Source organism: Melospiza melodia, chromosome 9 (assembly GCF_035770615.1).
Source record: "Melospiza melodia melodia isolate bMelMel2 chromosome 9, bMelMel2.pri, whole genome shotgun sequence".
In the NCBI taxonomy this organism is placed as follows: domain Eukaryota; kingdom Metazoa; phylum Chordata; class Aves; order Passeriformes; family Passerellidae; genus Melospiza; species Melospiza melodia.
The window spans coordinates 12730707-12756276 of NC_086202.1; the positions used below are offsets into that span (position 1 = coordinate 12730707).

General features: G+C 48.8%; 2 protein-coding genes across 8 annotated transcripts in view; both read right to left on the reverse strand.

Annotated features, from left to right (window-relative positions):
• WBP1L (WW domain binding protein 1 like) overlaps positions 1-15476 on the reverse strand; it is a 59139-nt gene extending 43663 nt beyond the window's left edge. The window contains exon 1 of one of the 3 annotated variants that reach the window (XM_063163295.1): positions 15382-15476. In XM_063163295.1, the coding sequence (XP_063019365.1) occupies positions 15382-15468 (87 nt within the window). In that variant the 5' untranslated portion in view covers positions 15469-15476. Of the gene's footprint in view, positions 1-3967; positions 4042-8445; positions 8522-15381 lie in introns of those variants that run through there. The other 2 variants (XM_063163300.1, XM_063163299.1) reach the window with 2 other exon arrangements.
• Positions 15477-18559: 3083 nt separating this feature from the next.
• SFXN2 (sideroflexin 2) lies at positions 18560-25552 on the reverse strand. Of its 5 annotated transcripts, XM_063163305.1 has the most exons (12): positions 25449-25552; positions 24304-24476; positions 23829-23999; positions 22849-22947; positions 22621-22696; positions 22458-22543; positions 21721-21781; positions 21529-21595; positions 20943-20992; positions 20605-20654; positions 20318-20365; positions 18560-19927 (listed from the first exon to the last, which is right to left on the reverse strand). In XM_063163305.1, exons 2-12 carry the CDS (start codon positions 24462-24464, stop codon positions 19828-19830), a joined length of 969 nt encoding a protein of 322 aa, XP_063019375.1. In that variant the 5' UTR covers positions 24465-24476; positions 25449-25552; the 3' UTR covers positions 18560-19827. The 5 variants fall into 5 exon arrangements, 4 of the variants coding, with proteins under 4 accessions (XP_063019375.1, XP_063019374.1, XP_063019372.1 ...); XM_063163304.1 differs by lacking the exon at positions 20943-20992 and having other exon boundaries at positions 24304-24536; positions 25449-25466; XM_063163303.1 differs by lacking the exon at positions 18560-19927 and having other exon boundaries at positions 19937-20365; positions 24304-24536; positions 25449-25466.
• Positions 25553-25570: the final 18 nt, after the last annotated feature.

Here is a 25570-nt window from a genome sequence, read left to right on the forward strand (position 1 = left end):
ATAGTAGTATTTTTAATCTCCCTGATAAAATATAATACTCCCATGAAGAGCCAGCAGCCCCTCTCCCCATCACATATGCAAACTCACCCACAAGTGTGACCAATCCTACAGAAAGGCTCTTGAGAAGAAGCATCTGTACAAACAGCAATCTGCCTGCCAGGGGATGGAAGTCCTTTGCTTGGGTTTGCTTTGGAACTACACATGTGCTTCAGCTGCTCTACTCTCCTTCAGCCATCCCAAAAATACCAGCCAAAACTGTCAGGCCATCCACATGAAGACAGTCACGTTCTCCAGTTGGCATCCAAGAGGTGTGCAATTAAGGACTTGCCAAGAAAAGGTACTTATCATAGGTAATTTTCACAATATCACACTAGCATTAAAATAGCTTCAAGAAAGGAAAGGAAAATGTAATAAAAATTACAAAAGCAGGTGATAAATCTTCCAAAAGCGTTCAAAAAGATCGCAGAAAAAGCTTGTAAGGGTGAGCAAATTGATTTCATAAACATGCTTCTGATTAACCCTTTCACAGCTTCAGAAAGATACCATCTCTGTTGTTCCCAAGCACATCTGCCAGAGCTTGCCAAGGAAAGAATGAGCAAGCAGCTTCAAAGGAAGGGTGAGGTACCTATAGCAGTAAACCCTAATCCTTTCTGGGGAAACCACGCAATTCAACTTAGTCATAGAAAATGGGATTAGAAATTCTAAAACAAAACAAACACAGCATTGAAGGAATTAGCAGTCATCCCAAAATCATGTTGAAAACATTGAGCAACATTTAAGTAACAACTTTTGTCAGGGCTGATAAAGAGAAGTAAAACTAACATCTTTGACAGGAAACATTTAGTGGATGGGGATAGGAACAGGATATCTGTGTCAGCCCAAAACTTTACACACTGGATGATGGCTTGGCAAAGAGCAGAGGTGTCAGAGAGCACCACAGCCATCACCACTAGAAATTCAAGTGCACAGACCCCTAGAAAAAGGTTTCTGTGATTTGACCATAGGAAACATGGCATTGATGGAAGCAGACAGTGCTTTGACAATAAAGTGATTGCTCATGTGCAGGGCCAGAGGGAGAGTCTCTGGGGAGCTATTGGGGAAGCACAGCCTTATTCTTTCCACAGTTCATAATGTCATTCAAACTTATGTATACAAGAATGTTGCAACTGCTCAAGTGATCATCTCCACTAGCGTCACACACATGGCAGAAATGCAGAGGTCAGGATTTCTGAGGCACTTCCCCAAGGAGACAGTTAATGTGACTTTCTGAAGTTCCCCACGTTTCTTGCACTGGAACTTCCTGGACATCAGTGTTGCATATTTTCCAATGCCCAGATCTAACCCAAATTACATGTTTACACAATCCACATGAAATTCAGTTATGACAAATGTGTGTTTTCATCTTTGAACAAGAGCTGATTTTCTAACTTAAGACAATCTTTCTAAAATAAACCATGTCTGTGCATAGGGTCAGGGTGCCTGGAGAGATCCTAAAATAATTAGTTCAAGTGAGCTTCCCATGCCTTCTCACTGCCAAGCAAGCTTCATTAGCAAGTACCAAGTATTCAAGTCCTGATGGCTTCAACAGATAAAACAGAGAACACAAAGACTTGCATAAGGAAAAGGAAGGCAGTGGAATAAAGTAGATAAGCAAGGAGAAAATAATACCTTGAGAAAAAAAAAGGCAGACCATCATGATCTAAGTGCTAATTAAATCTGCTCCCAATTGGTAAATGAATGTGACCATAAGGCATGAGTCCAGTCTAGCAAGAGAGCATATTTCCCCTTTGATCATTCTCTGGTGTCAATGGAAACCAATTGGGGCTTGAAGAGATACCAAGTCATTGAGAGATGACTATCTAATTTAGCACACAGAAGGTGAGTGAAAGTAAATTCGAGTTTCCACCCAACATCTTCAGGTCTGGGACTATCACTTGCATTTAATGAAGTCAGAGCACTCAGATTTCAGCCACCTCCCTCTGCTTTCTCTCTTCACACTCAACAGTCTCTTCTTTCCTAGATATCAGGCTCTTCTTTCCTTTAGAAAGGCCTCCATGCTTCCCTCTCTCCAAAGTGAAAAGAAAACAGGACAAGACAGCTCACATGCAGCTACTTCTTCATGCCACGCAGTACAGCACAGGGCTGTCCAAATTCAGGGCAAGAGCAGAATCACTGTGTTACCTTTCATTTACAACTGACACTGCCATGTGAGTCTTTTCTCCCTTGCAGTCTCATAGATCCCAGCAGAGCCCTGCAGAAGAGTGACCTTGCAGCAACAACCAACTGTACAATAGTAGGAACAATGGGAACCAGGGAGATCCTAAACCAAAAGCTGTGGTAGCTTTGAGTGGAGGAGTTTGGAAACTGCTTATCTAGAGTCTCTGCAGGGAAGGCAAAAAGATATATAAGGACCACCCTGCAGAGCCCCTCTGAAATCTCAAAGGTAACCATGAAGCCAGGAGAACTGCACATGAAGCCAGGAGAACTGTGAGAAAATTCAGCTTCTACCAGTAGCAGTAACCCAATCAACTCGCAGAGCCTCTTTGGTATACCTAGACAAAAAAAAAAAAAAATAAAAGAAAGAGAAGATAGGACATTTCACACTCTGCTCAGTATCCTGGAAGAAGAAAGCAAAGAGGGGATTTTTTTAAAGTACTTGCTTAGAAGTTTTGAAGGAAAAGAACAACCCCTAGTTTTCCTTCCATATTTAGGCTGAGACTTTTTCAGTATTTCCACTGTTGCGAAACAAAACACAGAAGAAAACAAATCTTCTTTGACTACACAGAAGTGCCAACCAGAAAATAAGCCACAAAAGCTTGTATAAATACATGCATATCCCAAAAACCAGATGCACCTATCAAAGCATTGTTTAAAGCTTGTCTGAGTTGAGAGTGTAACTGAACTCTCTGTACTTGTTGCTAAGAACAATTTTACTCAAAATAATAACCAGGATTCAAACCAAGTAAGAAATAATGAACTTGGGTTTAATTGGTTTGCGAGAAACCCAATTTGCAAGTGCTATCCTTAGCCAGCTATTGAATATGACTGAGCCCAGAAGGCACTGTGATGAGTGACTTAAGTGGAGGCACCCTACACCCACCAACATTCCTGCTGAATGAATGTGAAATCGGCAAGAATTGCTTTTATTTATCTTACTAAAAGCATTTCTTGGAAGGGCTGGAAAAATTTATTTCAGATGGATTTTTCAGCTGAGAACAAAGTTGTATTTATTATAATTATGCACTCTCCAGTGTGGCCTGCCTTGCTGAGAAAGAACATTAAATTCAGCTGTGCACGAACGCATGGAAGTGACCTTTTTGAATGAAAATGCTGCAGCAAGAGACTTGTGGAGCATTCTCACTAAATAACCTACTGTCTGCAACTTGACCACTGATTTTAGCTGCTACTTACATGGGCACAAGTCCACATGAGGTCAATCACGGGGTCAAGCTGAGAATAAATCCTGTGTGCTGCAGAATACAGTATAGGGAACTGTACTTGCTCTCCAGTCCAGTATGGATTTATGAACTTTTGTTAACCATGATGTAGAAGCATAACGTTGCAAGGCACTTTAAAGAGGTCTTTTCTGCAGGACACCCAGTGTTCACTTTATATAAGAGGATCAAAGGTGTTATTGACACAAAGGGAACAAGCTCTCACTTAATTGAGAGCAACAAATGCAAAAACAAACACCCACCACCCATGCAGAAATAGCCTGCTCCTTCTTTGTGGAAGGACAAGGATTATCTGACAGACTTCTGCTCCATGGAAAGCCCACACACTTGGGGAGAAGATAGGTTAGCACTGAAGAACTAGCAACTTAAACTAGAATGCTCATTTCATCACCAAATGAAAGGTGAAATGTAAAACAGCAAGAGTGCAAGACACACGCTTGTTCAGAAATTAAGGATGTCATTTCAGTGTGCACATATAAAATGTCCCACTTAGACTCATCAGATGATCTTACTCTTTGCAGAAAGGTTGGGTATCTCATCCGGTGAAGAACTTAACACAGATGTCTGAGCCTTCCCAGCAGCTGGGCAGTCAAATTCCTGGTGCCAAAGAAAGCAAGGCAAGCTTTCGTGATGACGTGCAGGACATCTCATGGGCAACTGGAAATCATTCCTCTGCCTGCCCAGCCCAAGAGCATCCCACAAGGATCAGGATCTGCTGGCAACCTGCTCCAGGCTCCCTCTCCCTTTCACTCCCAAGGTATGCTCTCGTGGCAGGCTCTCATGGTTCATGGCCATCTGAAGATTTTGGTATGCAGTTCAAAAGCCTAGAAAAGAGACTACCCTGTACTAAGCATCCAGAAGTCAAAATGCAGCTGTAAAAACAGTTTGTGCTGCCAGTTTGGGTTCTGCACTCCCTTTTCAGATTCTGCATTTGCATTTCAGCCAGCTCCCACTGCTCTGCTCACTGAACCTGCTGCTTTGGTTCCAAATCTCCATCTCTGTGTGCTGTTGTCTCCAAGGGGAAATAAGATACAAGAAATTCCATGTTTTGACTTTGTTACAGAACAAATTAACTCAGCTGCAAAAAAGGAAAAGCTTTCACTTGAAGGAATAGTTTTCCATGCACAAACAGAGCACATGCAATTTGTGAGGGCACTAAAGCTTAATCCTCATGTGTCTTCACATGTTGATTATTTACAGTAATGCTCTCCAGATAAATAGAAGAACAGTCTCCACTCAAGTACAGAAGAAGCCAAGAACAATAAAACTGTATCTTGACAATTAGGTAAAGTTTGACCATAGTACTTGAGGGCATTAAAAACCTTTGGACCAAAACCTTGCAGAAGAAAAGCAAGTGCTTCTTAGTTAACAATTAATAATTTAGACCTGAAGACTTTTAGCCAGACATCCAGCTGAAGAGGAAAATTACACACTATTTATACAGCCAGTACCACACAATCCCCTAGAATTTTGATACAAAAAATACAGTTCATAGTACATTTGCCATTTTAATGTCCATGCTGTAGATGAGAAATGTGAAATTACTTTCTTAATATCATGTGGTAAGCCAAGATCACAACTGAAGAGTTCTTGCAAAACTACTTATTCATCAAAGGGAGTACATTGGGGTGTTTAAAAATATTTTAGATAATATTTATAGATTCACTCTAAAAAAACCCAAAACTAAAGCTGAACTCCAAAAATTTTCTACTTTTTTCCCATTGTTGCACTATCTTTTGGGTTAAGTAAACTAGCAAGGCACTTCACCTTTGAGAGCCCTCATAATAAGCATATGCAAGATGCCTGCCGCCAGGACAGGGAAAAAGCTGATCAACACAGAAGCAGTGCAAGACTTGTAAATGAAGACATTATTAGGTTGAACCAGATAAAAGAAGTATGCTTAAGGACCATTTCCTTAATTAGAGACACTAGTTAAAATCACAAACAAGTTTTAAGTTGCACCCTGTCCTGAAGGAAAGTGCCTTCAGAAGGACGGTTGGCAGGCAGCGCCGCCGCCGTGTGAGAAGAGCCACTGATAGTGCCCGTGTGAGAAGAGCCACTGATAGTAAGAGCTCTCAGCAAAAGAATACAAATAAACAAAATCTAGGGTCATTCATTTCAGAGTCTGTCCCAGCTTGTGAAGTGCCACTAGAACTTAAGGTTTCCAGATTTGTAAAATTAACTTTTTCTGCGTAATGATAAAGGCTGCATCAACAGCAGCACTCAGCCAGCCTACAGATAATACTCATGCAAGGTACACAGTTTCATAGACACAAATAAACCCTCCATTTGTTTGGTTCCAAAAGATCAAGATGGCCCACACCATCCAGCCAGGTCACTGTAAACATCTCATCTAGTGCTGCTTTCCTCCCTTGAAGATCTCTACATTTTCCAGCTGAGGCAAACTGTTCACTGCCTTGCATACCCAGATTTAGTCCTGTTTTATTAGGACACACTGAAGGCACTTAATCCATTGGTTGCACTTCTAAAATGTTTTAGAGTAGGATTACAGCAAGAAGAGTTTTGGTTATATACTGTTAGATAACATAACACAGCGAAGAAACCATCACTGTCACACTTTGTGTTGGCCAAAGTTTATCTGCTCTGTTAAAGGCTGTGAAAAAAGAAGATTAGTCTGAGCCTCATCCACACCAGGAATACAGCAAGCCCTTAATTTCACACCAGCCTGAAGTCACATGCCAGCAAAGGTGAAACAAGGCAACAATAGATTTGTCTGGCCCTTAAACTAAAGTTTTCCTGGCACAATGCTTCTCAAAATATATATATCATGCTGAAAATAAAGGAGGACTGCTTCTCCAGCTAGTTCATCTAAGAAAGCAGAGTGCAGGTTTTAGAAGAGAAAATGATTGCTCCAGAGCTCCTGAATTCATCTTTGGCAGGATGATCCTTGAACTTTGGAGTCAAATGATGGGCCTAAGAGCACAAAATAGGTCTGAGGAGAAAAATCTCCTAACTTTTGTTTTGACAGCCTAACCACTGGTTTAGTATGAACACAGACTCTGGAAAGTAGAGATAAAAAGGGCAGAAAAGCAAGGAAGTCAGTAAAAACAAAGAGCCACAAACATGAGAGTGATATTAATAACCCAGCATGTGAGATGCAAAAATTCCTAGTGAGATGAGTAGGGAAAATGAGCAAAACAATGAGACAAAAGGAAAACAATACAGCTAGGGAAAAAAGTAGAGGAAAATAAGAGCTCTTATTTTTGACACAGCGATTTAAGATAGGCTCTGTCAGAGTCCAAGTGCTAAGTGTCAGTAAATGGAGACAATCAGCAATGACAGATGTCTGCAAGCTTGTTTTATCTAAGCTGCAGATCACAGGAGGCTGGAGAGTCAAATGCAAGCTGTTTGTGAAGTTTGCATCTTCTAAAAAGACAGAAGTCAAAAAGGACAAGGTAATTTGAAGAAAATTCAACACAGGCTTAACCCTCCTCCTTTCTCCTCTTCGGCATTCACTGTAAAGCAGTCTGCAAACAAATGAGGCAACCACTAAGAAAAAAGGAATTAATCACACAGGAGACCCAGACATGAGTCATGACTTTCACATGTATTCAGGTAGTTACATGCATTCCAAGCAGAGTAAAGGTCTTTCAGATCAAAACTGAGGAAAATTCTTTCCTTCCACCAAGAAGAGAGGCAAGTTTGATAATTTTAGAGTTACAATTGATACACAGGATGCGATGAAGTCAGCCCAGTATGAAGTCAGCCCAGTGTTGTGGCCTCGAAGACTGCCTTCTTCAAAGGTTTTGTTCAGTGTTTACAACACTCCAGTACTATGCCCACCACCTCCTCCAGCCCTTCCCTTACCTCCTGGCTCATTCTGATCTCAGCCCCCAGTTAACCCTTTCATTCCACACCAGTCACTCCAAATTCTTGTTTAGCTCAGCTCTAAAATTTGCTTTTACCGACTGCTACCTCTGTGGGACAGATTTTCTGCCCACCACCAGTGGGATGGCTGTCACAGGGGATAATTTATGCAACAGCATGGCCTGATCTTCTGCTGGAGACAGAAGACATGCAGATCCCGTGGGTTCCTGCCAGCAGTCATCCACCACCTGGGATTTAAAGAGGATCTCAAACAGAAAAAGAGGTTTTTAAAACAAACAAGTGACTTCTGATACGGTGTAAACAAATAAAAAGCCTATTACACAGAGTAAGGAATACAGAACTTAGAAGGAAGAGGACTTCTGCATATTTTGCACACTTTCTGTATCAGGCCTCTGGTGTGGCTGCCACCATTACACCACTGTTTGACTGAAAGTATTATCTGAGACTGTCTTTCTTGATTATCAGCTCTGATTCCACAATAAGTTTAAAAGAAGTTCTCTTGTGGACAACAGTACTTGACCTGCTGGTCATATCTTTGTGCTGGACATGAGAGAAAAGAGTGAATCAGTTCTGCTCACTAAAAAGCCTTTGCACTGTCTGTAGGCAAGTCATTAATGGTCAAGTGTCTTTTCTGCTTCCAAAGGAACACTTGACACCTTTTACACAGGGAAAGCTCAGCATGGCTGCTGAGATTCCTGGCAAATCACACTCTTCATAGCTGCTGCTACAGCTTATCAACCTTTTCACCTTCAAATTGCTCTTTAGCCAGCAGGAGAAAAAATGAAAAATAAAAGTATCTGTGTAACCACTCCCATAAATGTTTTCCACAAGGCTGACTGACTTTGCAGGCTCACAAACTGTGAGCTCCAGTGGAGGCTCTGGTAAGAGGCATGGCATGTATCATGTCAGTCAACCCAACCCAAAAATTTCCCAGTGCTGATAAGCTCACTAGTGTAGCTTCTCACTCAGTGATCCCCTGTTTGGTTGGTTTTTTTAAGGTGTCTTTGTGCCTACCTGTTTCCAGGAATTCTGTTGAAATTTTACGCATCTTTGAGGTATCTTCCTATCAAATTTCATTCAGGTTGGTCGGCAGCTTCAAAATGGATGGGGAGATGGACACTGATAACTACATAAAGCTCACCTTCTTCTGTGAACTATCTTCTTTCATTAATAAAATCCATTTTCCTGCTCAAGTCACTCTCTCTCCCTTCTCCAGGACATTTAACAAATGTCAGTATCTTGACAAGCTCCCTCAGCCTGAAGTAGAGCCAAAAGAGGGTTAGTTTCTACTTTTCCCATGTTCCCTCCCAGATCTCAAAAAAAAAAAATCCCCACAAGCAACAAAACAAACAAAAAAACCCAAACCAAAACACAAAAAAACCCACCCAAACCCAAACAACCAAATCCCATGGACCTCCACTCGAATTGCCTCTGAAATTTTTATTACTGCCTTGCACACACCAAAACTAGAGATGAAATAAAAACACATCACCATTAGAAGTTAACAAATTTCCACCTCATAGTAATGGAGAAGACTAAAGAGGAAAGAAGGGAGAATCCTCTTCTCTATTGCTAACAGAGCTCTCCTTTCCTGAGTTTCACTCTTTCCTCTGCTAGCCCTAAAGACTGCTGTTAAGAACGCAAGGTCTTGATTCTTTATGAAAAAAGGAAAGGTCCCTGTTGTCTCTTATTCCCTAAACCTAGCACCCTGCAACTTGTCAGTCCTGGCAGCTGCTTGCCACACCCACCTACACCTCTGCAACCCATTGTCAGCAAGAAGCCATTTAAAATGCTGCTGGCCAAAGCTCTGTGCCCTCAGGATCTGCACTGGGAATCTCCTCTCAGTCACTTCCTCATAAGCTTCCTGTGCACTGTCAGTGTTTGGATTTGGCTTACAGTGTGCCCGTATAAAAGTGCTTGGGAAGAAGGAACTGTCAGAAAACTGCATCTGAACCTCCTACACAACCCAGTTCTCATGTCCTTTTTTCTCTGACCAGTTTGGACCAGCCTTGGGCGATGCCAGGTGGAGGGATACTGGCTCAGCAGAGAAGGCCTGCAAACAAGCAGCACCACAAGGTGTCTTCACACAAAATAGTCTCTCGCTTCTATTTGCAGGTGTTGTTCAGGGCAGAGCATGCCAAGGAGCATTGGCTACACTGGCATTAAATGGTTTGTCCTGCTGCATCAGTCTGCCACCATCACCTACCTCACTTTGCACCTAGCAAACCCCTGCATGTGAACTGCTCTGTTGCATTCCAAAAGCAATTGCACAGACCACAGCTGTCATCTAAAAATAATACTGGAGGTGGTGATCCCACTGATAATCACATCATTAGAGAAGAATCAAGCTTTTCCTTGTCCAAGTAGAAAAACAGCAGGTGTCTGCAGTACCTTGAGCCTTCCTCTGCAGTCAAACAGTATCTACTGCTGAAATCATGGAAAAAACTTCATTTGTGACTGCCACACCAACACACTTCTTTTAACAAGCAAGGTAAGGGCATGCAATTCCTGCTTGGCAAGCCTGGCCTCTCCAGCCAGCTGTTATTTCAGGTACGTTTGTTACGTGCACTCTTCACAGGCCCAGCCACACAATCACCTGCCACAGCTCCATTGCCACAGCACCCAGGTGTTGGCATCTCAACACATCTCTTCTTAGCTGTGGGCTTTCCAAACACACATGACAGCAGGGGGATGAGGGATCCAACTTCCCTGTCAGCATCTCTCAAGGAACTCATACAAGAATACCATCCATCCCCCTGAGCTCTTTTCCTCTGACTCACAAGCACAAACCAAAACCTGGCATAATCAGGCTGTCCTGCAACGTGCAGTGACATCTCTGCCTTGCCATGACTAATGGCCCTTCCAGGACTGTCACCAGCCCAGCCTCACAGACAGCTTTTAAGATCTCTGACAGGCTGAGTCCTTTCCCCTACACTGAAAAAACAGCAGCACAGCTTGCCTGCTTGTCTTGGATTCGTTTGTTGCATTCTGAAACAAATGCAAGCAAGGACTCTGTAAGAGACATAAAGTCCTTGGTTATATGCATTAATAAGCTCAGAGGATTCCTATGCAGCTATCCAGAAAGGGCAAATGCTTACCCTGTAAAGCAGGGCAGCTCAGATCAGAGGAATATCCCCAAACCTGGTACCAAGTACATGTTGTCAGGGGACAGAACAAAAGGCCACGTGCAGCTCAGCATTACTGAAACTGCTGGGCATGCCAGACAAGGAGACCTTTGCATAGGCACAGCCACAACCACAGGGCACATCAGTGACAGCACTGCATGGAGAAGTAGGCCACAGGATCATTAGCCCAACAATAGCTTTTTGCCACAAGCAAAAGTCTGTTCAATCCTGCCAGTCATCCCAATGTGACTTACAGGGAAAAAAGGCAAAAAGAAAAGGTGGGCAGTTTGCATTTACTAAATATATTGCCCATTACCTCAGAGGATGGCCATATGGAGGATCATAAAGAAACACAAACTATTACCAACATTAGTGCCCTTCTAATACCACAGAAAGACAAAGGTGAACATCAACATAACACCACGTTAATACAGGCTGACAGAGCCATATAAAAGAGCAGAGTTTCCATTTTTGCCAGCAGAAAAGCAGCTGTTGAAGATGCTTAGAGGAGCAGCCCTTCTGGGAATGAAAGTGAGGGTTCAGTGGGTGTTTTAGCCAGGTCTGAATAACTGCTGTTGAAATGTGGCTACATCCATCCTCTGCCTCCCTGCCACTGGCAGATGACCACTTTGGGCAGGAGCTCAGAGCAGAGCAGCACCTCATACAGCAGGGCCACTGCTCAGGGACTCTCAGCACTGGATGCTCCCACTAGCCAGATGTGGCTGACCTAGCCCAACAGGCTTGGAGGATGGAAAAATCCCCAACCATAGCAGAACAACTCTGGCAGATGAAACCTTCCAAGTTCCCTTCTCACACACAACTCTGCAACAGCTCATTCTTAAACAGATGCTAGCTATATTTTTCTTAACTAATATTTGCAGGGTGGCAGGGAAAGTCTCAAAAAGGCAATGACAGGTCCCAGTCACAGAGATGTCTTGACTTCTGTGAAGAAACCTGCCACTCTTGTCCCCAGGGTTCACTGGAGACATTTTCAGACCTGGCTTTCCATCTGCTGCCCAGCTGCAGAGATGCAAGTTGAAAGCCTTACAGAATTTTGTGTAATTATGAGTGGAACTCTCAAACAAAATTTAATCAGCAGGAAAGTGTGCTCTACAGATGAGACACCAGAGTGCACAGTGGTATAATCATCACAGAAAGAGCAGTCCTTAACCCAGCCTGCAGTTATTTAGAGGTTCCTGTTCTAAGCAAGTGCATCACATACTTTGATCTCTGCTGCCTCCTGCCAAAATCGTGGATATTAGCAAGCCAAAAAACCAAGAGTCTCAGAGAAAGATATGGCAGACAAAATACATCCTATGGTACACAAGCAGCTCTCCTCCTGAAGGAACCTGATGCATTTCAGGAGACACAGAAGTGCAGTTGTAACTAATTACCTTCACCTCAATGAAAAACGTTGTTTTAAACTTACAGATGAGAAGCCTGTTACAGGAGGATTGAAACTTGGCTGTTCAGTTCAGACTACCTGAAGTGATGCTCTGAAAGGGCTGAATCCAGCCAAAGCCTTGGATGAAGCATGGTAACTCCACATTGGTGCAATCAGAGCTGTGGTCACAGAAACTCTGTGTGACAGGGGTGTTAGCCACAGTGACAGTCGTGCTGAGCTGTTCCTTAAAGGCAAGGATCTGTCCTCTTTGTCACATATCATGAATCATGCCTCAAGTCACAGTCCTTCAAGCAAACTCTTTAATTTGGGATTAAATCGGTCTTTACAAACATGCTTCTGCCAGATTTTGGCACAAAACCAGCTTATTAGAGAAACACAGATTCCACAGACTTGTCACATAGTTAACATTCACTTAAATCTCTTGTTTTTAAAGACAACAACAGTTGAGAAAACTATGTGATAATTAAGTTGCAGGCATGGGAAGCAGACAGATTATTGAGACGGTCAAATAACCTTTATCCTGTCCTGTAGAGACAAACTACAATAGAAAAATTATTAAAGTTTAAAGTTTTTCATTACAAATTTTATCAATTTCATTTTGAAATATATTAATTTCTTATTTCCTTCTGCCATAAACCGAGAAGCACATAGCTAAAGTGTGCTGCTAAGACTCTACTTCTAAGATGCTACTGAACACAGCCAGATATCTTCTTCCTGTGATGTTTATCCTGATTTTATTACAACATAATTGGAATACTTCTGCCTGTAATTTACAAATAAATGCTTCCACTCGAGTTAACAAAGTTTCATGCTCTGATTACAAGTGAAACTGCTATGAATAGTCATGGAGACAGATAAACCTGGACTTGGGATAGAAGATAATATAATAGCTCATCATTTTCTCTGCGATCCACCTTAGTTAAAAGAAAGGTCTTTGACAATCCTGGGCAGCCTGGACTTATTTTAACCTGAAAAATCAGACACTCCTGCAGAGCACAGTGTGTTCTCCTGAATGTTTGTTCAGTGCTAGGCAGTACAGCTCCACCTCCTGAATTATTTAAAGGACACATTTCTTGCAGGCCAGCCTTAGCCCACCAGGTCTGTGGTACAGTTCTTCCAGGCGAGGGGACACACACCCTGAGCAAGCAGCTCTCCCTGACAGCAGAAGCAATCAGGACATTGCAAATGTCTGCAAGGTAATGGAAGTAGGCAGCAGTCACCAGAGGCAGAGGGCAACAGCACTGGAGAGGACAAGAGACAAATGCTGTCAGGGTTTCAGGGAGAAACACAGGAATCTTTGGTGCAGAGATCTTCCAAGTCCAGCACTGCCCCGCTGCAGGTCTTCTCTGGGAGCTCACTGGCTTGCTCTCATGAAATCAGGCTCTAAGGCAACACCAAAGCAGATGAAGTTTTGTTACATGCTAATTTCTCAAGATCTTACATTACCACGCTGGTTTTTGAGTGGGCAGCTGTCAATCTCTAGCGTGCTGTGAGATAATTCCAGCCTTTTGACAGACAGAGTATACATTTAAGATCTAATAAAAGCTGGGAGAGTTTTATATAGACAGACTAAGGAAAGGAAATGAGTAAAAGATGCATTCCTATCCAAGTGCTCTTAAAGAAAACGTAGGCAGCCAAACCTGTTCTCCCCCACTCTCATGTATTGTACCACTCAAAACATATTATTTTAGGATTATTTCTGGTGCACTGACTAGAGAATATATCCACAAGTCACAAATGCCACTATTCCACATGCAATCCAGATGTACAATTGCTTCCATGCCTTCCTCCTTTTTTCTTTCCTTCTTTTCTACTTCCTATTTGTTTGACTAATATATAAACTGTCTGAGGCAGGGAGCATCTTGCACAGTCTTCAAAGCAGGTATGACATTTTTATTAGCATGTATAGGGTTGCAGAGACTCACAGCTACCATACAGATAATCCTACCACCTGACCACTGCTCACAGCTGGGTACCACAACAACCAGAGAGCAAAATGGTTCTGAGATGTGCTTGTTTACGTTTAGTTTATGTACCTCAGCCTGCAGGTGAAATGGAGCAAGCACCAGGACTTCCATCTATTAAAGGCCGTTGAGACAATGTTGAAAACACACAGTTCAACACAGTCCTGCATCTGGCTCCCTAGGGCAGGAACAGCCAAGCCTTAGCCTCAGTGTGGCTGAAGAGGATTTGGAATGGCTCTACCAACAGCAAATTACACAGCTTTTAAAGTAGATAAGGTGCTCTCAACACCTAGAAAATAGCAGAATTCAAAAGATGCATAACATCTGTAATTATAGACAAACTCCTCACCTCCTCCTCCTGCAGAAGTGTTGAGAAGTATTTCAGTGGATGCCTTCCAGAAGGACACATCCATCTGCATCCCTTTGACAATAGGCACAACGCACCCCATGACACCTGTGACCTACAGTCACAGCTCAGCATCTCATTATCTCTGACCTTCAACAAATGCAAACTGCAATTTGTACTTTATACAGAATACACCATATCAAACCAGAAGTCATCATATTCCATCCATGCTCTCCATGGGGTGAAAAAGGCATAAGGACTCCATGAATTATAAGATCCAGGTCGTGCACAGGTTGCTTGGCCGAGTGCAGTCCTCACTGAGCATCACTGAACATACACATCACATCGAGGTGGGAGAAGTTACAGGTGTCTACACTGCTGGACTCAAGACCACCACTGGAGATGTGACCAGTACAAATTGTAGCATAGACATGAGACAGAGTAAAGAGACGAAAAAGAGGGAGCAAACTTCATTAAAACCCTTCCCCGGCATGACAAAAGTAGTAACCGGGTGGTCAGAGCCTATGAAGACAAGGCCTGGTTCCTCTCATCCCAGCTGTAATAAGCTCCCTCTTCCTTCCTGCTGCTGAAAGGTTTGAACCGAAGCTCCTTCTCCACTGTTCCTGCCACGGGAAGACCAGCTCACCTGTCCTGGGCAGCACCACACAAATCCCACTTTCCTGCTGACCCACCTCTTCTGTCCCATTGCCACCATCCAGCTCACTCTAAACCTCCTTCAGCCCTGTCCCCTCACAGGTCACCTTGCTCCCTGTCACCACCTCCGAAAGACACCTGCACCTCCACCCTCAGGCCCCTGCGCACCTGCCAGCTCCAGCCTCCTGCCCTCACTCCAGCCACCTTCCCCTTGTTGTCCAGTCAAACACCTTTCTCCTTCGTCCTGCAGCCCCTGTGCCGCACAAAGCCCCTGCAAGCGGCACTGCCACCGGTGTCTGGACCCCTACACCACCTCTCCATCCCCACGGCACACAGGAACCCCCAAAGCCAGGGCTCTGCATCTCCTCCAGCTTCACTCCAGTCACGGGGCTCCCCAAACCTTAGGCGGGCCCCCAAGAGCCTCTTCCCCCTGGCACTTCACGCACACCCGGCCAGCCCCGCCGGAGCCTCTGCCCCAAGGGCCGGCGCAGCCCCCGCACTCACAGCCGCCCCTTTTCCCAGGGGCGCAGCCCCCCGGCACGGCACGGCGCGACCCCAGACCCCCCGAGCGGCTCCCCCCTACCTGGGCGGGCTCCGCGCCGGCGGGCAGCCCCTCGGGCAGGGCCTGGAGCAGCAGCAGGGCCATGGCGGCGCGGAGCCTCCTCGCCATGCCCCCCACCCCCCGCTCCCGCCTCCCCGGCCCGACTGCGGCCCGGGACGGGAGCCCAGGGGCACCCCGCGCCCGGACCCGCCCTCGGCACTCCTCTATTGGGCGGCCGGCGCAGCTTTCCGCTTGCCATTGATTCAGCGCGATGTCGCTTATGGCAGAACCGGGAGGGGCGGGGTCTGCGTGCAGGGCGCTGCCATCTTGAGTGTGGCACAGCGAGGAGGAAACCTGAGGGCGCACTCGGGCTGCCATGTTGTGAGTGGCGGAACTGGCTGGAGAGGGGCGCGGGGACTGCGCGCACACACACACTGACATACGGACAGACCCACAGCCTCCCTGTGGCTGCCAGGCACTCATCCTCCATTCAGCTGGTCACTCCTGCTCAGCATGAGCCCTGCTCAGCCTCCTCCCCAGTGCGCTCACATTGCCCCAAACCCCAGCAGCCCGCCTGGACCTGGGGCACACCGGGGCATGGAGCGGGGGCTGGCATGGCAGCAGCGGCATGGCTCTGGGCTCAGGGCCTCCAGAGGGTAGCAGTCTATTGGTGCCAGAGGTTAGCAATCTGTTGGTGCCAGCACCACTGGCAGACATAAGCAGCATGGAGAAGGGGATCTGCCCCTATGGCTGTGTCCCAGCATGTCCCCACACAGTGATTGTCCACACTCCCAGCCGGAGTGGGGGCATCTTGAGCACGGGGCATTGATTCCCAGCTCGGCAGAGACAGCCCACGTTCTGGGGCAGTGTCAGAGGGTTTCTGCACTGCCTCTCCCAGCAGAGTACCAGACAGGCTTCAGGCCGGATTGGCATGATGAAGTTCATCAGATGATCAGATAACACATTAAGAAAGGCCAGAAAAAATAATTGATTTAGCAACTTATCTCCTGCCCTGGCTTTTTTCTATCCAGATCAGCTCTCCTGCCTGCTGCTAGTGTGGGCCAGCAGGCATTCACCTGTCCCACCTTCACCATGCCCTCTCCTCTTCCTGCGGCAGCCAGATCCCGGCCTCCTGCGGCCCTTGGGACTGAAGACAGTCCCTTCCTGCTGGGATTGCCAGTGCTTGAGGGAGCCCAGCAGCCTCCCAGCCCCTGCTCAGGCTCTGCTGCACACCAACGTGACATCTTTGGTGTGGTTACATTTGAAGTCAGGTTGTAAATATGCTGGAACACTGACATTTCCGCCACACACAGTTATTGAAGGAGCTTTATTCCTGTTCCCAGCTAGCCCTGAAATTAGAGGCACAGCAGGGAGAAGGCATGGAGATCAGGGAGCACAGGACAAGCTCAGATCAGGTGTGACTCATTGTTGGAGAGCAATTAACACTTGCTGCTCTTCCCAAGCAGGGATTCGTCTGGCTCTGACTCTTTGCAATGAGGTTTCCTTCCTGTTGCAATGGGAAATGGAGGCCAGACTGGCCACAGCTTGCAGCAACTCCTCTGCTCCCCAGTGAGACCAAGGCAGGCTGCAGACTTACTGTGGTTTTGGGGAGGGCTGGCAGGCTCTGGCTGCAGTGGCCATGTCCAGAATGATGTGAGCTGTTGAGATGACTTGAATCCTCGGGGGGAGATTCCAGCTACAACCTAGAAACCTAGAAACCCTGCTGAGCTGAGCTGAACTGTCAGCTGGCATAAATCCATGTTGATCTGAAGAGGGAATCCACTGCTCTAAGCTCAGGGAGGCGGGAGGGAAGCTCTGTCTTGAGCATGGCTTGCCAATTCTATAAGCCCAGAGCAAACCTCTTACTCTGTCCATAAGCAATAAACTGCACCATGTCCCACTCCCCAGGGCAGGGGAAGAGCTGATGCAAGATGGCAACAGCACTTCAGGAGGTCTCTGTGCTCCACTGCCCCTCAGGGCAGGAAAAAAGGAGCAGCCAAACAGCTGAGGCTTTTCTGCCATGGTCCCAAACTTGGCTTCATGTGGCTGCTGCCCCAGAATCACTGCCCAAAGACCTCCCTGCCCTGCCAGGACTCCTCCAAACTGCCAAGGCAGGAGGGGTGAACAGCAAGAACAGGGAAAAGGCAGGTTTTGGGTGCTACAGCACATCATTTGACAAACATTGCCATGCTCCCAAGCATGCCAGAGTCACCTTGGTCCAAAAGACTGCTACAGGTACTTTTCTGAAAGCCCTCACGGCTGTTTTGGGTATAGGACAGGAGCAGTGTGAGCTAAGAACAGTCTCCTTGTGGCTCCTCTCCACTCCCAGCAGGAGTGACATCTGTTTTATTTCATGTGTTTATCTATTACTTTAATTGTGCTTTAACAAGAGATCTAATAATGCCCAGGGAACAGATATACAAACTTTCTTCTTTCTGTTCTGCTGTTAATTCTTTCAGAGCTCTTTTACAGCTTTCTAGGAGTAGCTACATGTGGTTGGAGACATTATCCTTTGCCTGTTGCAGCTTTGGCAGGAGTAAACCTGCTGTGGATACTTCAAGAAGTACCTTTTGGGTTTGGCTGCTCTCTCTGAAGGAGCAGAATGTGTCTCTACTCGGGCACATGGCTGATGTGAGAATGCTGCTGCCCTAGGATCTGACACATATCCCTGACTGGAGGGAGGAGCATGGATCATCCACTGGGCAGTGGGACTCTCGGAGCAGCCACGATTGAAAGCAGGGGCTTTAGGACTTGGGCTTCTTTCTCCCCCAGACTAGGCTGCAGCACGCTCATGCTGCTCTCCTTTGGGGTGGGAGCAGCCTCATGGCAGACCCAAGATAGCACCATGAAACTCTGCCTGGCCATGAAGATAAACAGCACCCATGGGTGTAGGAAGGGTCTCCCAGTGTTACCCTCTCAGGCCCCAGAAGAGGATGACTGTCACTGTGAGCAGAGCACAATCACCTTTGTCACTTGCCATGGGACCTTGCAGCCCCAAGAACCTCTTGGGGAAGGCTGCCATTGAATGCCCCAGGGTTTCAGAGCTCATGCCATCCCTTACACTCTTCTTCCTTTTCCTGGCCCCTTTGCTCACCCTCACCCTGATGCTTGGTCAGTCACAAAGCCCACACTACTCCCTTCCAAAGCAAGCATGAGACCCACATACCAGCCCAGCCCAGAGAACCAGAAACAGAGATCAGCCAGAAGCACAACCCACAGATGGTTCTTAAAAATCATCACATTTATTTTTCAACCTTCCTCTGCTGTTTGCAGTGCAGCAGCAGTGACTGAATTCAGAGCCTGAGTGAATGCCTTGACAGCTCTGTGACAAGAAAGAGAGAAGCTACTGGAGAGTGTTCAGTGGAGAGACACAAAGATGATGAGGGATGATCATCTCTTATGAGGAGAGAATGTGAGAGCCAGGTCTGTTCAGTCTGGAAAAGGAGAAGACTGAGAGGGATCTCATCTATGCATATAAATGTCTCAAAGGCAGGTGACAAAAGGATGGTGCCAGGCTCTTTTCAGTGGTGCCCAGCAACAGGACAAGGAACAATGGCCATAAACTAAACCACAAGAAGTTCCACCTCAACATGAGGAAGAAATTCTTTACATTGAGGATAGCAAAGCACTGGACCAGGCTCTCCAGACAGGTTGTGGAGTCTCCCTCTCTGGAAATATTCAAAACTCACCTGGATACATTCCTGTGTAACCTGCTCTAGTGACTCTGCCTCAGCAGGGGAGCTGGAATAGATGACCTCCAGAGGTCCTTCCAACCATAACAATTCTATGATTTCTGTGTCTTCTTCCCCATGTCAAAGGGGGCACAGAGACAATTGTTCCCTAAAGCTACAGTTTCATGCTTTCACTGTGGGGACCAGAGATGTAGGACAAGGGTGACAGAGCTCAGAGGAATGAAAAAAATTAGAGCTAAAAACAATTAGCTATTTCTTTCCTGGCTTGTGGCAAACACAGAGTGAACCTGAACCTGAGAGCAAGGAATGCACAGTCCAAGCATTGATCTCTGGACTTTGGGATGGTGAGTCTCATGGTGCAGAGAGAACTGGTCCCTTCACACCTGCCAAGACACCATCCATCTCTTGGGAAGAGGCTACTGTGGTGGTTTAAGGCAGGAATGTGGTTTGGTTGCTGGAACAATGGCAGGATATCTGCTTTTAGAGGTAGAACTGTGCTCTGAGCCCCAAGGGAGAGAGCCTCGTGCCTCATGGGGCCAAACCCAGTGAGGCCCAAACAGGCTGGGCCAAAGGAAGGCACAGGAAGCACAGGCATCCCTCAGGGCAAGAGAGACATGGGAAGGCTGAGACATGGCCAGCAGCAGATGGGCATGGGTCAGGACAAGCCAAAATGCTGCAAGCTGGACAGAGTCAGACCCTGATTCTACAGTGGAAGAAGGCTGCAGGGAAGGTGCTGGGTGGGGGTGCAGATCTGGGCTGGACTGTGGGGTGTGATGGCTCCTGAGGTAGTCTCCATTCACAGTCCTTTGTTAAAATAGACATATGGCACTTGGTCCCCGTGCTTGGCCATGATACTGTCACGCAGCTCCACCTCAAGGTCAGCCAGTGCAAGGGAGCTGTGGAGAGGGAGATACACACTGAGAGCCAAGATCCTCCTCTCCAACCACCAGTCAAACCACCCTCCCTTCCCATTGCCATTTGAGGCCTCTGCAGTCCCTGAGATCTTGCAGGCTCTCGGCAAGACCCACCACCCCTCCCTCCCAGTGCTGGAAGGCAGAGAGCTGCCCATGCAGCCAGGTATCCTGTTGGTCCCAGCACAGAGCTCACAGAGCAGGGCAGGCACATGTTTTCCTGCTGCCCTGGGCACCAGTGTGTGCAGGCAAACACTGCTTTGGGTTGAAGGGTGGGTGCCCATCCTGCTTCTCCTGGGATGGGCAGAGAGGAACTAGGGAAGGAGGAAGGCTCCCAAGATCCCATGCAGGAGGGGGAAGCAGTGGAAGAGGTACCATCGCTGGGGGAAGAGGGCACAGGCTGCTGGCACCATGAACAGGAGGCTGTGGGACAGAGAAGAGCAGAGATTAGTCCTGGGAATCCCAGCCTGTTTGCCCTCCAGCCACAGGGATTTCAGCCCAAGAAGTGCTGCTCACACCCCATGACTCCCAATAACTGGGGAAAGCCCAAGCTGAAAGGTAAGCAGCTTTGCTATTTCTTCTGGGAAAGAAGTATTTTTTCAAGCATCTCTTTGGAGCCATACTCCAGGCACTCACAGGTGACTGAGCAGTGAGATACTTACAAGCCCCCGCAGAGCAGCACCTGCAGAGGCCCATGGAGAACCTGGATCCGCTGCAAGAGAAGAGCCAGGATTGAGTCCCTGGCCTCACCACAAGACCCACTCACAGTGTAGGCAGACTTCTCCCCTCAGTAGGACTGAATGTGGTGTGCACCAAACCCTGCCACCCTCCCAACAGCCTCCCCATGTCACCTGAGAGGCCATTGGTGTATCAATGACTGAAGTAGGGAGCAAAGCAAGCCAGGCTCTGCAAATCTCCATTTGATCCCCAGCATATCAACAGCAGATATGGGCTGGAGCACCACAGAACCCACTGGCTGAGTGGAGAAACATGCACTCACCTGCATGAAGGTGAATTTCTCCAGCCGCTCCATGATAATGGGCAAAATAACTAGGCACAGAGAGCAAAGGTCAGCCCAGATCCCAGAACAGCTATCCTGCTAGCCAGCCTGCAGGGCTGTCCCAGCAGGACCATCCACCTGGAGGCCATGGAAGCAGCTAGTTATGCTGGGGACTGCTGGGTGTTTGCTGACAGCAAGGACCTGACATGAGACTCCCACACATCCACCATTGGGGCAGCATGGTCTGTGATCCTCACACTCCTGCCCTTCCTTCTGGGCTTGCAGGATGTCAAGGGTCTCAGGAGCAGAGGGGGTGCCAGGCTGCAGGCTGAGGGGCTAGGGTCAGAAAGCACGAGAGAAGCATCCTTATGGGGCCAAACTGCCCCCTGTCTTCCAGGCTGTGGTTTGGCATGGAGGGGGCTGGGGGACCTCTGATAGGAATGGCTGGATGAGGAGAGCAAATGCCACCTGGAATGCAGGGCCACCCTCCCTCTTTTTCATGAGGGAAACTGAAGCAGGGAAGGGCACGGTGGTGGGTCCAGGAGAGTCCCCAGTTCAGCTGCACACCCATGTATTCCACACTCACTCATGCCCGGTGCTGCCATGGTGATCCTGGAGAGCACAACCTGCGCGATGCCCTTCACTGCTGCCCTCTGCAAGCAAAACCAGCAGGTGAGCCCCGGCAGCGCCCTGCCCCAACCCACATCCCCATCCCCAGTGCCCCAACCCGCATCCCCATCCCCAGTGCCCCAACCCGCATCCCCATCCCCAGACTCACCCTGGAGCGGCCGAGCTCGTTGTTGTTCTCATCTGTCACTGTGATCCCGTTGATGATCTCCCTGAAGGGGATAGGCAGTCGTGAGTGGAGGATGGGATGGTCGGGAAAGCATAAGAACACAGCAACGGGGTGAGGGGGTGCCAGGGGAGTCCTCTACACACAGCAGCCCCAGATGCCCCCAGGGCACGGGGCTCCAGCACCCCGGGGCACCACGGTCCCCAGCCCAGCCGATGCTGCCATCTTCAGGGCACAGCTGTGAGCAGGATCTGGCCGTGCTAGGGACAGACACTGCCTGGATACACAGCTGAGCCAGGGCACAGTCCCTCACACAGTACCCGAGCTCCTTGTGCCCTGACTTGTGGGGAGCCCCGAGCAGCAGACACAGGTCAGCACAAGGACCCCAACTGGGGTGTGCCAGTATCAGGATATCATGGACTAGGGTTCTCCCATGCCATGCAGGAGATCTTTGGGTTTGAAGGATCTTCCAGCACAGATTCCAGAGCAGCTATCAGCCAAAAATCCCCCTCCTGCTCTAGATGCAGGCTGAGCCATCCCATCCAGCACCCTCCACCACAGACACAGCACTGCAAATGCACAGACCCCAGTTCACCCCTCTCCAGCTCCCAGGAGGGGAATCCAAGGCAGGGAGGCCAGGCAGCCCAGGAACCTGGCTGCCACCAGCTTGCCTTTGGAGGGAGCGGGGTCCCTCAAGCGCCCCAGGCACGTGTGACACTTACTGTTGCCGCATCGTAGGGATATTGACGCAGTTGGCAGCAGCCACAGCTGCAAAGGGGACCCAGCGGGCCAGCAAGGGGGGCGCTCGCTGTGGGAAACAGGCTGGCATCAGCATGGGAGAGCAGCATGTGCCCAGCTGCCCTACCTGGCCCTAGCCTGGCATACCTTGGTGTAGAGGTTGAGTCCCACTGCGGTGGCCAGGGCTGCACTGGTGGCCGTGACATAAGCCACCCCGATTTGCCTGGACAGCGATTTCAAAGAAGGGAGATAACAGAATCACCAACTCTGACTCAGCCCCGTTCCCTCTGTGCCCAAGACACTGCATAGAGGGTCTTCACAGGGCATCCAGAGGTGCATCAAGTGGGCACACGGCATCCTGTGGGGCCCGCTCACCTCAGAGAGATGGGGGAGGCAGCGTTGCGGTTGGTGTAGTTGACAAAGGCATTGAAGGACTGGTTCACCCACTGCCAGAAAACCACTGCAGGCACTGTCCTGTGGAGGGAAGGGATGGGAGAGCACCCGAGGGCTGTCAGGGACACCTGGCCTGTGCCCGTGGCCAGGCTTGGCAGGGAGACAGCCAAGATGCCTGCAATCCACTCATCATGGTGTCTCCAAAGGGAAACTGAGGAACTGTGGCAAAGTGACAAGCCAGTGGCAGAGCTGGGAAATGATCCCAGGAGTTCTGGTTGCCCTGGGGAGCACAGGAAGGAGGGGCCCAGTCCTGCAAGGCACTTGGGCAGGGGTGGGAGACACAGCTCTCAGCAGAGTGGCAGCCATCCTCTGCTGGGCTGAGATAAGCCTTTGTCAAAGCAAGCAGCAAGGAGGGGACACATGGGGACAGAAGTGGCTCTGGGGAATGAGGGTGCCTGGGTTTCTACTGGTGTCTCAGGGATACTGGTGTGGGGCAGGAAGGGACACAGGGAGCACACTCTGGAATGCAGGGGGTGGAGAAGGGAAAGCTGTCAGCAGGGGCTGGGGATGCTGAAGCAGCCTGGCCTAGGGGCACATTTGGTCCTCATTTCCAAAGACTGCTATGGGCTACAGACCAAGAGCAGCAGCCAAGCAGGATGTGGTTGCATTAATCATTACAGGAGCTATGGGAAGAGCTCAGCTGAGCTCAGGGTGAGGTGAGACCATTCCCAGCCATGCCAGGGGGATCTGTGATGCTTCTACCAGGTTGGGTGCTGGGGACAGAGCCCAGAGACATTGGGCTTGACCACAGGACACAGGCAAGCACAGAAGCCCTGGGCATGCCCTGGGCAGCACCCAGCCCCAGCGGAGGCAGGCTGGCCATGCTCTGGCCTTGGGGGAACTTGAGAGGGGCTGGGGGCTGTCAGGGCTGTGTCCCCAGCCTGGTGTACCCAGGAGCTCACCGATAGAACTGGAGCATGCAGCCAGTGATGGCCATGCCCCCCGGCACCTGGAAGGACATCCTGCCAATGAAGTTCATCTTCTCACCGCTGTCAGGGTGGAAGGCTGAGTCGTACAGCTTCTTGGCATAGAGCAGCTGCTCCTGGCTGCTTCCTGGCGGCACCAGCCCAGCCCTGCAAACCCAAAGCCCATCAGGGGAAGCTGCACAGACCCGCCAGCACCCAGCACTGCTGAGGCACAGAGCTCTGGGCACCACATGAAAGGCAGAAGAAACATCTCCAGAGAAGGATGCATGTCACAGCTTGAAGCTCCTGGGAGAAGCCTGGGAAACCCCCCAAAAACTACTTCCAACAGATGTTACATCACAGCATACCTGCTTGAGAATGACTGCCTCCATCCCCTGCAACACTGCACAGTGGGTGGGATGGCCGTGAACACAGGGATGGCACCTGCCCCATTTGTACCCCTGCCCCTCACCTGCAGCTCTCCACTAGGGCCTTGGCCCGGTCCAGCTCCTCCTCTGACACCAGCACTGTCCGAGGGTCGGTGATGTTGAGGAAGTGCTTCAGGCGCCCCACGAAGGTGCTCTGGTCCCAGCGTGGGGAGTCGATGTCGAAGCTAGGAGAAACTGTGGCCATCTTGGCGTAGGTCTGGGCAGGGGAAAAGGCCGCTCAGTAGGATCCTGCCTTGCTCTCTCATTGAGTGCACACCTGCCACGGCCACAGGAGCAGTCAGCTGGGTGAGAGCCATGGCAGGTTTATATTTAACAGAACAACTGGACTTTCAGCAGCCCCGAGCATGCAGCCCAGGAGGCCCCTGCACTCCTGCTGTCAGCAGAACACTGCAGTCAGGATGCTACTTCACACATCACCCTGCTTGCCTGTGGTCACCCCACTTGTGCTGCACCCCACACCCCCTCCTCGGGGTGGTATGGTGCTGCACAGCACTGCAGGGCCCAGCTCAAGCCTCCAAAGGCTGCCCTGCAGGCGCTCCTACAGGGGCACTACTCTGCAGCCCCCGAGTGTGCAGACTGTGCTGTGCCCCCCACAGCACCGTCCTGCACATCCTTCTAATGCTGCTCTGCACTGCCATGGCATTGCCCTGCCTGCTCCCCGGGGTGCTGCACCATATGCCCACACTTCACAGCACAGAGTCACAGAAAGAATTAGGCACGAAAATACTTCTGAGATCAACCTATGACCAAACACCACCACGTCAACTACAGCATGGCTAACCTAGTGCCTAACCCTAGCCAAGTGCCATGTTCAGTCTTTACTTAAACACCTCCAAGGGACTGTAACTCCACCATCTCCCTCAGCAGTCCTTTCCAGTTTCTAACCACCCTTCTGTAAAGAAACACTTACTAAAGTCCAACCTGAACCTGGCACAGCTTCAGACTATATCCTCTCGTCCTGTCGCTGACTGCCTGGGAGAAGGGGCCCGCTCCCACCTAGCTACACCTCATTTCAAAGGTAGCTGTAGACAGCGATAAGGTCTCCCTGAGTCTTTTCTCCAGGTTAAACGCTCCCAGCTCCCTCAGCCATTTCTCATAAGACTTGAGCTCCAGACCCTTCACCAATTTCCCTGCCCTTCTCTGTAAGGCACAGCACAGCTCGACACACCCCCGGCTCGGCTCGGCTCGGCCCGGCATGGCATGGCACAGCCCCGGCACACCTCCAGCGCGGCTCGGTCACGACTCGACTCGACTCGACTCGACTCGGCACGGCTCGGCACGGCTCGGCAC

What these genes read in the sequence shown, in the direction of transcription:
- SFXN2 (XM_063163302.1), bottom strand. Translation starts at nt 24,464, where the DNA reads ATGGCCACAGTTTCTCCTAGCTTCGACATCGACTCCCCACGCTGGGAC. An exon ending in GCCCTAGTGGAGAGCTGCAG is followed by an intron (nt 24,000 to 24,303) that starts GTGAGGGGCAGG and finishes TTGGGTTTGCAG; the next exon opens with GGCTGGGCTGGTGCCGCCAG. An exon ending in TGCATGCTCCAGTTCTATCG is followed by an intron (nt 22,948 to 23,828) that starts GTGAGCTCCTGG and finishes TTCCCTCCACAG; the next exon opens with GACAGTGCCTGCAGTGGTTT.